Source organism: Blennius ocellaris (assembly GCF_963422515.1).
Source record: "Blennius ocellaris genome assembly, chromosome: 20".
NCBI classification, from domain to species: domain Eukaryota; kingdom Metazoa; phylum Chordata; class Actinopteri; order Blenniiformes; family Blenniidae; genus Blennius; species Blennius ocellaris.
This window is the reverse complement of record NC_137669.1, coordinates 4,085,582-4,099,252: the sequence shown is the minus strand read 5'-3', so window position 1 is coordinate 4,099,252 and position 13,671 is coordinate 4,085,582. Positions and strand designations below refer to the sequence as shown.

Below are 13,671 nucleotides of genomic sequence, written 5' to 3'. Positions count from 1 at the left end.
TTACAATTGAAGGAAAAATGTGAGCATGTCAGTTCCATAATCCAAGTTTTAAATAAGATTAGTGCAACTGTAATTCAAAATTTATGAACGTGTAAGTGTTATGTATATAGACATAAAAGTAAATCTACAAGTACGCAGCTCATGGTACAAAACTACAAATTCTACTTTTACAAGTGATCAAACCTTTTTTCCCCCGATAATACCTCCATAGTTTTCATTCCTGAATTATGTGTAGGGGTGAAGAGATGATTCTACTCATAGTATGTGCTTCTAAAGCCATCAGTGTAACCAAAGTATATATAAGCGCTTACCAGGCATATCAAATTAGAACGCCTCCAACCAGCACAGGTGTAACATGATGACTTTTGATATGTTCTTAACAATCAATTAAAGTTAAAGCAGTAACGTAAAAAAGTGTCCACAGTGCACAGGAATGGCACCTCCAAAATGTAAATGTGTGAAAAACCTTCAGAATTTATTAAGAATTAAAAGAAAAAAAGACATCATAACAATTCTGGCCTGTACAACTAGTCTTTATTGATCCTTTACTACTTTTCTCCAGCTGGGATCAGAAAGACATGTATCACATTCTGATCATATAGAAACTTTCCATATATCGTGTCACTCTGATCCGGCACAAAGTTGAAAAGCTTTCCTGTTTGAAGCGCTCAGCGGTTGTAATTATTTGAAGCCGGAGAGCGGCGATGACCTTGAAGCGCTCCGAATCTCAGTTTTGACTTAAGTGTCCTGACCTTCCAGATATGAAGGCGGCATAAAAACTGATGCCTCCCGTTCGTCTGCTCTCATCCGTCAGGCTGTTTGCCTACGTCGTGTTGTGAGCGGAGGCAGAATCAAGCCACAGAACAAGCGCTTCACCCCCAAGATGAGCAATCAAAGTGCAAGTTTGAGTTAAATTTTAGCCTGAGTTCACACACTGGAACTTGATTTCAGTCTCAGATCAAGATCCAGGACATTTTCATGTTTTTTTTTATTAAATTGGGATCCATAGATGTTTTGAAAATTCTACAGTCTGAACATGATATTTAAAAAAAAAAAAAAAAAAAATCAATCAAGAAAGGAACCTGAACTCAACATACTTTATTGCAAATTCCTTTTATAATACAGAATATACATTTTATACATTTCACATTGCCCAATCTGTGGGAAGCCATATTGAGGTGCTAAGGAGAGCCCCATGGGGGGTTCAAGGTTCAGGGACATTGCAAATGTTCAAACTTCTAATCCCAAATCCACTTCTCCAGTCTCTCGTCCTAATCACGGCCGATATTGTTGATGGAGTGAGCTCGGGTGTGAAAATGACATTTTGGGATTTAATCAGTAGATTACAATGTCAGTATTGTTCAAAACAGATTTGGGGAGAGTTTCGTCATAACATTAAGAGGAACAGAGCAAAATTTGATGAAGCCAAAAACAGAAACAAAGTAGTTATGGTGGGGTTTTTTTTTTTTAAGAGTTTAACTGTATTTCATGAAAAGTGCCAGGTGAGCTGAAGTGACATAAAATTGTAAAGCCACTTCTCCTGCTCGTAGTAACCAATTACAAGCTCTCATACACAGATACGATTACAAAGGTTTCGGCGAACTGTATTCTTTTTTATAAAACATCAGAGAAGAAGCACTTGGGCATTTTTTTTTTGTGTGGGCTTTCGTTTCAGAAAAGTTTCATGTTTACACAGTAACGTTCTGAAAATGATGTCTGTGGAACCCGGCAACTGCAGAAATCCTGAAAACAATGTAGGTTTCATGATGGGCCACTAGTGGGAGCTGTTTGCTTTGGGAATGAAGCCACCACACATGTGCGCAGACATCACTATAAATATTAACAAAGGTGAGCACACGGGCATTCGTATGGACAGACGACCAAGTTGCGTTGCTACTATGAGTGATTCAACTATAAAGAGGCTTTTGTTGTCCAACTTGGAGCAGTGTTTCATAAAAGTTGCTTTTTTTCATTTCCACGGAGAACGGGGTCGGAGTGTTTTCAAAAAGTTACTGAAAAAATATCTCCAGCCATGATTGTCATGTAAAAGGACACGTAAGACACAAGGAAAGTTTTCCATTGTCACTTGAAAACCTTGATATGTCAACGGGGCGTCCATCTACCTGTTAGCAATTGGCATTAGCACAGTCACATTAGCATTATCCAAGAATCCGCAGCATCAGTCATGCATCAGTAGCCTCTAATAAACATGAGCTCACCTTGAGGGGACCCATCTGCCGCTCTCTGCATGTTTTTAGTTCATTTGAACTGTCCGGGTGTTATGCCAAGTTCTGCATCATTGCTCACAGCTGCCTGAAGTCCACAGTGCCAACATGTCAGTCACCGTGTTGCAACACGGTGGTTAGCAATCGTCAGAAGGGGGTCTCCAGTGAGGGGAGACATGACTCAATATCAGTCAACCCATTTGCCGAGACATTTTCTGGAAAACTGACTAAGTAGCAGGAAACCGCCTGCCTGTTGTTGTGGTGAAACGGGACAGTAAAAGAAATGAGTACCATGTGATTGCAGTGTGGGACATTCTGCATCAGAGATACAATTAAAAGCAGCGCCCATGTTAATGTTCTTTTAATAACCTACACACAACCACTGTTTTAATTTAATGGATGAGCAACAGATGTATAAATTACCTCATATATAGTTTTTATAGGTTTTAAAGAAACACACCCACACACACACACACAGGCACATGGTTTTTAAACATGGTTTTTATCTCCCCGTCACTGAGCCTTGGCCTCTCACTGTTTGAACGGCGGCTCAGCGGATAGCGGCGGCTCTTTGTCTCATCACTTCTCTCTCGCTCTCGCCTGATTTTTATTTCTACTTGTGCCAGGTAAGAGCCAACATTCTAACAATTTACTATGCTGCTCTGGCACATTAACACACCATTTACTGTTAAATCACAGCTAATGTGTTAAATTCCATTTTTGCAATGATATGAACACACAAATATATATAGAGATATTCTACTAAAAATTAGATAAATTACTCATTTATTTGATCAATTATACTTAAATTTGTGTGCTTCTTCCTCACATTGGGTACTTTTAGAATCTAACCAATACAGGGCGAACTAACTTCTTTATAACTTCACCACCTTATGCATGTCAATCATCCAAAGCCTCTGAGGACCTGCAAATGTGTCTGTCTTCGCTTTCACTTTAGACCACTGGACGTTTTAGTCCCAAATTAAAACCATCAGCAAGTCCAGCTTTGCTTCGTCCTTCACAGTGTTGGTATCACTAATCTGCAGCAGTGTTGCCAACTCCTTAGTAAAGAAAGTAGCGATTGGCTGTCCTCAAAGTCACTAGAAGGCAAAATTAGGTCAGCACCTAATTTGCATAATTGGACATTGGGTGTAAGGTACAAGGAAAGAGGAATAAGGTCATGGAAGAGACAAAGTCAGTAAAAAAAAAACCCACCGTGAATATGTTTAGAACTACAAATGAGCCTTCGGCTGCTGATTCTAGCGTTTTTGTTTTTATTTGGTGTCATTGAACTAGGCCATCACTTCTCTAAATAACTTCAAGCCTAATACTTTGTTTAAACCACATGCGGTCCGAATGTGGCCCATGGACCTTGAGTTGAGAATTTGTATTTGTTAATCCGGTAAATTAATGACATTCATGTAAAAATAAAAATAAAAAACATTTATATTTACTTGCCGCTCAGTAAACCAGCGGCAGCCTTGCACATGTGTAGTTCATACTCAGTGTGGACGCGGTGTGGTGAGGGTCTCCTCTCGTCTGGTGGCAGCTGAGACCACTGCAGGAGGGAGGGAGGGCTGACCTCAGGTCTGTGAATGCTTCGGGATGGAGGAGAGGCTCACAGCAGGACCCGCTGCTCCTTGACGACTTTCTTGCTTTCGTGTCAGAGTCGCCAGAGTCGCATTTAGCGAGAATGTCGCCAAGTTGGCAACAGTGATCTGCAGCACCTTGTCGTCATCCATGTCACTAAAGATCACTTTTCTAACTCCTGTTGAACCAACAAGCAGTTATAAGTAATGTAATATCGCAAGTGGAATTTTATTTGTCTTCAAGAGAGACCTGTCAGTCTGTCCTGCGTCTAGACTTGCAGGACGACTCTTGTTTAATTTCAAGCCTTATCGATTCCTCTGATAGTACATTTATAGTCACTGTGACTCTACTGACTGGTAAAGAGTGAATCTAAGAGTGTAAGCCAGCCGTGTCAAATTGCTTTCAAGATAGGTTCTAAAACCAATTGCCCATCTGTCCAGAAATATAACTTTTAAAATATAGGCAGTGCTGTACATGACAAAAAAAGCATTTCCCAAAATCAAACAGGACACACTGTGAAATAAAAACTCTGTGAAACTCATAATGCATCTTTGACAGGTCCTGTAGATCCCTGTGGTCATCACTCCGTTGAGCTGAGCCACTGCTTATTAAAACGATCCCACAGCCGTTGTTGTCCTGACTCTAGAGGAGCAGAACTTCACTTTGCAGAGAGAAACGAGATCACAGTGAGTGTTTTTGTGACCAAAGCAAAAACAACTAGAAATTGCTTGGGATTGAATTGATTAATAATTTTTCAGTTAGCTAAGTTGAATATTCTACCTTTATGTGTGTCCCACAGATCAGACCTGTTCTTCTCCTGTGGTTCTATGATGCGCTACAGACTGAGGTTCTTCCTGTTCCCCGTCACGCTGCTGTGCTTCGCTGCGGCCGGACTCTTCGTCGGTGTTTCGATGAAGTTTCCACCACATTGGCGCGTCCTTTTGGAAACACGTACGTGTGCGTGCAGCAAATGTTTAAGGGATGGCGATTCCTGCTTCGCTGAATTAGTCAAAGAAGCTCCTGAACCATTTTTATCAAGAACATCAAGAACCTCACATGATGCATTCAACTGGTGGAAGGTAAATAACGCGCCTCACCGACATGTTTCAAAAATATTGACTAGGTCAAAAAAAGAAATACCAGCACAAGAGAAATATGTGAATTCGCTCTTGGTTTCTGTTTTGTTCACTCCTTTTTTTGTCGTGTATTTTGCAAATCTAACAGATTCTGCAGGTTCAAATATTTGTGATAACATTGTTATAATTGTATGTAATGAAATGTTATTTGTGTAACTTTGTTTTGTGTGTCATGGGTTTTGTCTCGGTTGCTTTCTGTACCTTCCTCATAGATTTTCTTCAGGGATGTACTGATACCACTTTCTAAAATGATAAGTAAAAGTAGTAACCTTTAATCGCATGGAAGAGAGCTGCAGCAAACGACAGGGTGAAACACTGGGAGGTACATAGACACAACAGGGTTTACGTTTACCGTGTTAAATTACAAAATCATTCTGCACATTGACACACAGATATATACAGACACTACCTAGAAATAACATTTCCTCCATGAAAACATCTTAGTGACTGCACAGTTCCATAAATGATAATTTTAGTAAAAAAAAAAAAAAATTAAACGACAAAAAGCAGCCAACTAAAACAAAACTGAAAAATTCAAACTAACTGAATAAATGTGTTGTTTTTTTTCCCTTTCGCAGCGTTTACAGGCTTCAAAATGCAACTACACTTCCTACAATGAGACGCTGGACAGAGTCTTTCGGATAATCCCGCCTTTCCCAAATGTGGCGGCGCCCGGCCCCTACCGCTGCAAGATGTGTGCCATTGTGGGGAATTCCCGAAATCTATTGGGATCCCATTATGGGTCTCTGATCGATTCACATGATATTGTCATCAGGTAAATGATCATACAAGTCACTGTTTGTAAAAGTCATGGATGGATTACTGGGCCTGAGGAATCAGAAGGAACTTGGTAGCCGCTCAGCCAAGCGTGTGTTTAAAGTTTGACCGGTTTCCTCTAAATGTCAGTGACAGTAGTTGTGTCTTCCCTCCATCAACACATCGTGGAGGCTTATTTTCCATATGCTTCCAAAAACAAAGCCGTTTAGAAAGTCAGTATCTGCAAATAGAGCTGTTAAAGGATTTGCTGAAAACCTGTTTGAAGTTTGGACTGACTGTGTGTGTGTGTGTGTGTGTGTGTGTGTGTGTGTGTGTGTGTGTGTGTGTGTGTGTGTGTGTGTGTGTGTGTGTGTGTGTGTTGTAAGTTTGGTCCATGTTGATATAGTCGTTTGAAATGTAACAAGTTCTCTTTTGTTGATGTTTTGTTCTTTCTATACGAGTGTAAAATGTACTTTTTATGTGACGTCTGAAAGTTTTCCAATATTTCAATGCTTCGGTTAGAACAAACCTCTCATTTTCTCGGTGTCCTTCCCAGAATGAACCGTGGTCGTGTGAAAAGCTACGAAGAAGATGTTGGGAGCAGAACGACTCATCACATCCTGTATCCAGAGAGCGCCGTCAACCTGGAGAACACGACTCATCTGGTGTTTTTCCCATTCAAGATAAGGGACTTTGAATGGCTCTTCAAGAAGTTTGATTCAAAGTAAGTCAAACAACTGGTGGCTGCATGATACCTTCAGTAGCATGCAAATGTTGATCCAAAATACTTAGTGAGTATCAAACACGTCATTGTACTGTGGGATATTTCGACAAGTTGCAACTGAGCAAAATGTATGAGGAAGGCAGCAGTCAGATCACAGTCTGGCCCCGTAGAGTGTCTGTTGGTCCAGTACTCCAAAAAGAACTATATAGGGTGAACCAGGTCAACTGGTCTTTGAAGACATTTCACTGTTCATCCAAGTGTTTTCATTACTTTAGGGCTGCAACTAGCAATCATTTTAATAACTGATTAATCGGTCGATTATTTTTTCGGTTTAAAAAAAAAAAAAACATTTAAAAATGTAGGACAAGTTGATATTGAACGAACCAAACATCAAATATGTTTTGATCATATAAAGCACATAACTGAGCCAATACAAAGATGTATACAATATAAATACATATATACAAGATAATTATTAAATAAGATTTAATGTACTTCAGGGACCACATGCAGTCCAGTTTCATCCTGAGTGACCAGACTGGTAAAATATTACTATAAGAACCTTTAAATTTACACTTCAAAGTTTTCTTTGTTGTGGTCACAGTGTGTGGGATGAAATTGTCGATATTTTTGCAAGATCAAACAGCGGTATGTAGCGGTGCAGAGCAGTAAGGTAAATCAGAGCCTAATCTGGTGCGTTTCCTCCAGAAAGTAAGGGAATTTTCACCCGAGCACAATCTGGTCCGCTTGAAGTGGACATGAGTTCGGCACACCTGCAAATTCAGTCCATTTGGGCAGGTGTGAAAGTGGACCAATGTGATTTTGTTCGAACCAAAGAACCATTCCAAGCGGAGTTCAGTGCGGCTCGCATGTGGTGAGAATGAGGACTGGCCTCCGTTTGGCACGGCACCACTGTTGCCAGATCAGATTGACAGTTTCCAGCACAATCACATCTTAGAACCCGCCAACTCCAATAAAAATTATGTAAACAAAAATAGCCCAATTGGGCGGAAAACTGCCCAATCTGGCAACACTGCACGTACTGTTATGGTTTCAGCCTTTTTGGTCTATGGAAGCTTCTGTAGCGCACTGCGTGGTGTATTGTGGGAAGCGCTACGTTTCTTCAATAATGCCACAAAAACAAACAGAAGTGCGCAGTCCATTGTGTCGGTATGAAGCACAAATCAGCCTGATGTTTTCTTCCTGGTTTTCCCCTCTTCACACGCTGCACCAATCAGCTTTCTTCTACGTCACACAAAGCACGGTGTTTTTGTGAACAGTGCCGCCACATGAGGGGGAGGATATAAAACATTCATAGTGGTTGGTTCCTTTGCAAAAACATGGTGTGAATGAGAACCGAACTAGTTGATAATTGCAACTGTTTAACAACTTCAATGGGCCCAATGGAACCAGTCTACCGGACTAATAGGTGTGATCAGTGATCTCAGCCGGGCAGCAGACCTGATGAATCCTCTGTTGTCCTTTACGTCCTCCGCTTCACACAAGATTTTTTTGTTTTGTCTCCCCGCAAGGGAGCGTGCTCTGGCTGCTAGCCAGTTAGCGGCTCGCTGCTGGAGCACGCCCCGGTGATGTTTCACACATCGGCGTGCGTTCTGGCGGCTAGCCGGTGAGCTGGAGTGCCACGCCACATCTTTGATGTTACTGAGAGAGCGAACGTCGGCCGAGTGGCACATAAATCGCGCGACACAACAAATCGATAATTAAATTCGTTGCAAAACACCTTTGATAATAGAATTTAATCAATTTACTCGATTTGTTGTTGCAGCCCGACATCACTTTATGTTCAGTTCAAGTCCAGTTGATTTTCTTCAATTGCTTTGAGAGTCAATAAGAAAGATCATTTAGTGGAAGTTGGTCAAGGAGCCTATGTACCACCTAAGTGAGTGGAAAGCTCTGGTAACTCAGCGTATAGTTTTGGATATGTAAATGAACTGTAAACACTGGGAAACAACTACCATTATATATATATATATATATATATATATATATATATATATATATATATATACGATCCAAGAATGAGTCAAACAGTCCAAATGAAGCCAGAAGGACGAGTCGTTTATCTGTCTCTGCTCACTGGTTAAACCAGAACTTATTCAGTCCAAAAACGTCTTGAAACGTTGAACTGAAGGTCCAGAAAAGTGTCGTCTTGCAGCATAAATTGCTAATAATCCATAGACACAAGTTGCTAAACTCTTTATAAAGCACAGCCTCTTCAAATAATGTTCAAACCATCTATCTCTCTGTCCCCTTCTCACTGCCAATCACACACACCTGCTGCTCACCTGCACTCATTATCCAATTAATATGAAGTAAACTGAGGCCATGTTTACAGGTATTTGAAATTTTTTTTTGATATTTCTCTGCGTTTGGTCTGCATTTACACATAAACACAGCTACGACTCACCACAAACGCTGATTTTTGAAAACTCCGACCACAGTGGAGATCTGGATAAACTCTGTTTCTCTGGTTGCACTGAAAGAGGGGAAGGCAGACATTTACGTCACAATTCGTGGCGTCGTGTTTTCTTCCAGGATTCTGATTGGCTCATGGCTTCATGCTTCTCGCGACACTGAATCTAATTTTTTGAAACGTAGAGGGGGGAAATGTCCATTTTCTTAAAAGCCTCGGTACGTGTAAATGTGGCCTGAGTGGTGACCACAGACATTTCTCCAGAAAGTAGGTGCTCATAGATTAAACTTTTTTTTCTTGCAAAATAAATAAAATGAAATACATTTACGTTTACTTTTTTTTATACCACTCTTTTTAAAATGCTTTTAACCATTATTCATTATTTATTTATTGTATTTATTAGTTTGTTTATGTCTCACAAACATGTATTTATTAATATTTTTCACTGGACTACACGAGAATGTCACAGCTTGCATGATGGCAGACAAAAATGCCTCTTTTGGCCATAAAGAATGTCGATGATTTCTGCATAATTTCGTGAGCTGTACTGTGAAAACACAAGTATAACCATCTTTTTTGCTAGTTGTGAATGTTAGCTTCTGTCTCGGAGGAACCTTCTTTAACTTTTCCTGATTATTCAGCTTTTCGTTCTGTACATTTACCTACATTTACAAACCTGACCATTCCTTATTCCAGTCTCCTGGGTCAACTCCCTCATGTCTCTTTCACAGCATTCTGAGTTGTGCAAAAATGTAGGAACGAAACTAAAATCTAGGTTTGTGCTGACTCTTATGAATTTGATTAGTAATTTGTCTCCTGCTCTCAATCAATTTTGTTCAACAGGAGTCCGAAGTCAAAGACAATTGCCAACAAGGATTTGGTGAGAATCTGTTTTTTTGTCTTCATTTTCAACAAGTCTCCCATCATCTGACAGGTAAAAATGTGTGACACCTTCTTTTAAAGGGACGCAGCTTTCAAATGCTTTTGTTTGATTCTCAACAGGTGATGATAGTTAATCCAGCCTTCATGAAATATGTTCATCAAGAGTGGCTGGCGAGGAAAGGTCATTGGGCGTCCACTGGCTTCATGACATTTGTACTCAGCTTGTACATGTGCGATCAGGTTGGTTCTGTATGACTATCGGACACTAAAAGACACGATAGAATAAATGTACACAATCAACTGACTGACATACTTGAGGAGTGCATATTTGGTTGACATAATGAAATCACTGGAACACAACATGACCTTCAAGGCCATAACCAAATTCTGTTATATCTTATTCCATTAATCCATTTAATTAATGCATTGTATATATTTTCAAATTAAAATGTTATTTATAAAGCACCACATAAAAATACAGTCATTTCTCAGTGCGTTTAACAGGGAGAAACCCAACAAATAAACATCGATACAATAATATAGATTTATGGTTACTGTTCACCATTTACATCACGTTTCGTAAAAAGTTTAGTGTTTAGTGAAGGTTTTGAAAAAGATGCTTAAATGCTGAAAATTATTTAATTTCTATATCGATCCATGAGTTGGCATTGTTAGTTGCTTTTGTAATGAAACCACATATGCATACAGGAAGAGAACAATACACTATAAACTTTAAAAAATGGTAAAATATGACAAAGTTAAGTTACTATTAATGGTGGATTGTTATTACAGGTGACTCTCAACTATAAAAGTACCAAGTCCCAGGAGAATATGGAGTCATGACACTGGAGGAAAAGGTTGTGCAGAACAACTATTTACTGCAGCTGTGGTGCACATGTGCAATAGCAGCGTTTCCCCCCCCCCCCCCCCCCCCCCCCCCCCCCCCCCCCATTCCTACGGAGACAGTCAAAACGTTTTTCAAAAAATTGTACCAGGGGAGATGTTTTCACCTTAAAAGTAATGTAAACAGAGCCTTGATTTGTCGGGTTTTAAAACAGTGAAACTTTCTTCCCATGAGACACAAATAGCTCTGATGGCGAAGAGAACGCAAACATTTGACCTTCTGATCAACATTTTGATTTGCTTGGTACAGCCTTTATTCCAACATGCGTTTTTTTTTTTTAATGGTGGGAGGAATCTGGAGTATATTATAGAAAATACTATTGTTATTATTATTATTTGTTCTTTTTTACTATGGAACTATTAATCAAACCAAAACAAAACAATTATCCATACTTATATGTGTACCTGAATGAAAATGTGTCCAAGATAGCATACCAAAATTTAGAGCCAATGAACCAAACCATGTTACAGTGCAGCAAATAAAGTGAAACCAGTAGTGTGCAGTGGTGTTTCAGTCAGGGCCAGCAGAAACAAAATACCCCCCCACCCAAAAAAAAGTATTGTTGCTGATGCCGATACAGCCAATGCAACACATTATGTCCATAGTAAAAACACAACCCAAATCCAACGTAAGGCCACTATTATGCATCAGTATTTTGTCAATGCCAACATGACAGCTGATCAACAACCACAACACATCAAGACACCACTGTGCAGCATCGCCATCAGATCATTTTCCAGTGTTTCCCACAGATTAGCATGGAGGTGGGGGCTTCGGACCATGTGAGTCTGACGCACTACTGTCATGCATGTGTGCTCGTCTGTCTGTGTGAATGACAATAACGGAGAAAGAGTGCTATGCGGCGATTAATGAACAGACCAGACGTCATTTAATCGTGGCGGGCGCCACGATTGTCTGGGAAACACCACTTTACAATCAAAAACAGCACCAAGTGCCAATAACAGTGCCAATCAAATCCAGAGAAAGTCAAACAACACAAACAAAACAAAAAAAAACCCAGCACTCACCGATCACTTGTAGATGAAATCATCCTGTGATCCTTTCGCTCTATGAGGCTGCGAAAACCACTGCTATTCCACGTTCCGGAGCTTGTACTGAAGAGTAAACATGACCAGCAGAACAGCTTGTTGTGCTCCTCGTCACCCAGATGTAGTGTTGGTAGTTTCCCGCTGTAAAATGCTGCTCAAAGCCTTTTTTGGTCTCAATTAGTTCATCTATTTCTGGTGTTGGTCTTCCTCTACTCACTATTTCCATTTCTTCTGCAAAGTGGCTCTTTGAAAAAGGCACCCGAAGCAGGTCCGCTTGTATCATTGATCTTGCTGTTAAATTAGCCGACATCACTCCGGATTAGCAGATAATAACAGTGCGTCATCACGCACCTGCCCATGGGCCAATCAGTTAAGGTTATTTCAATGAAGACACCAAGACTAGCGCTAGAAACTCTGCTTGCCCTCGAGTCCTCGAGGGCCGCAGCCCTGCACATTTTGCTTCAACACAGCTGATTGCAATGAGCAGCTGGTTATCTGGCTTTGTGCTGAATGTGGTGATGAACCATCAGGACATTCAGTGGAGGGAGACGTGGAAAACGTGTAGAGCTTCAGCCCTCGAGGATCAGATTTTGACACCCCAGGGTCTTTCCGTCAATAACACATCAAAATTTGATTGGCTGATGATACTGTCACTCAAAATAATTTAACCCAATAGCAGTGTCAAGCTTCGATCAGAGGCTAGCAATGCTTCCCTCTGTTGCCCCAGCAGAGGGAAGGAGCTGTGATGCGTTTATTGAACATAGGAGATTTGAGCTCCACAAAATATAGCCAGTCATTTTCTGGATAAAGTTGCCTGCTGAACAAGCGGCCTAATTGATTCCAGACACAGATTCCAGAATCCCTTTTTAATTTTAAATACAAGAAAAATCCTTTTTGACAGTGCAAGCAGTGCTCGCCCTGCCGGCCCTGACTGCACACCACTGAGTTAAACACATCAAAGCACTTCAACTTCTATAGCTATGAACGAGGGGATTTTACAAGATAGCCACATCTGATCTAATGGGTTTTATGTTCTCAATCCAGTTTTTCCAATATTTTTATTTAACTTTATCTTCCTCCAGTCTCACAGAAAAAGAAAGCATTTTCATCACATATATATTATGTATGACATCAGCCTAGTCTTCAACTTTAAGAACCTCTGTCTTCAACCACTTCCTAGTAATTGCTTTTATTTATCCCAAAATCGTCTCAATGCTATGTACAATTTCTAAAAATATAAAAACTCGAACATGAGTGGAAGATGGACCTCCAACACTTTGCCCATGCAATTTATTAAGCTCCTGCCAATAGCTGCCATTGGAGTCCCAGAACAGGTGGCACGGGTCGGCTTTCTTTCGGTTTGTATGATTATGCTAACTCCTCATTGGAACAAGAACTGGTAATGAAGTTCCAGTACTAACCAGCCACAATGTTTTCACAGGTGAATGTTTTCGGGTTTGGAGCTGACAGCGATGGAAATTGGAGCCATTACTTTGAAAAACTCCGCAATAAACGGCTTAAAACTGGACTCCACCCCGGAAAGCATGAATATGACCTTTTTCAGAAATTACACAACAAAAAGAAGATACAGCTTTTTAAGGGATAATAATAACAACAAACACACACTTCTCTCCATTAGTAAGGAATGTTGCTACTGACTTTATATTGAACAAAACAGCTTGCTGGATGAAAGACTTGGGTAGTGGCTCATGCCTCCAAGATATGAAACACTATGAATTAAGCTTGTTTTTTAGGTTTGCAAGTCTGACTGGTTGTTGATTTTGTATGGACAGGTGGAATTGAGGTCTATACTAAGGATGGTTCATAAGTGCACAAACATAGGCTTGACAAACGTTGTGTGTACTGAGTAGGGTGTGGTGGTGCTAATCACTATCATTGCCTTTAACAAAGTCCCACGGTTTCAGGAGACAGAATCAGTTTCACCATTTACACAGCGATGCATGCTGATTA

General features: G+C 40.3%; 1 protein-coding gene across 1 annotated transcript; it reads left to right on the top strand.

Moving 5' to 3' along the window:
* Window positions 1-4,645: 4,645 nt before the first annotated feature.
* Window positions 4,646-13,306, top strand: LOC308145214 (CMP-N-acetylneuraminate-beta-galactosamide-alpha-2,3-sialyltransferase 2-like; the record flags this gene model as incomplete). Its single annotated transcript, XM_080516578.1, has 6 exons — window positions 4,646-4,714; window positions 5,530-5,726; window positions 6,264-6,431; window positions 9,709-9,745; window positions 9,868-9,987; window positions 13,142-13,306. The coding sequence occupies 6 exons, from the start codon at window positions 4,646-4,648 to the stop codon at window positions 13,304-13,306; spliced, it is 756 nt and encodes a 251-aa protein (XP_080372704.1).
* Window positions 13,307-13,671: the final 365 nt, after the last annotated feature.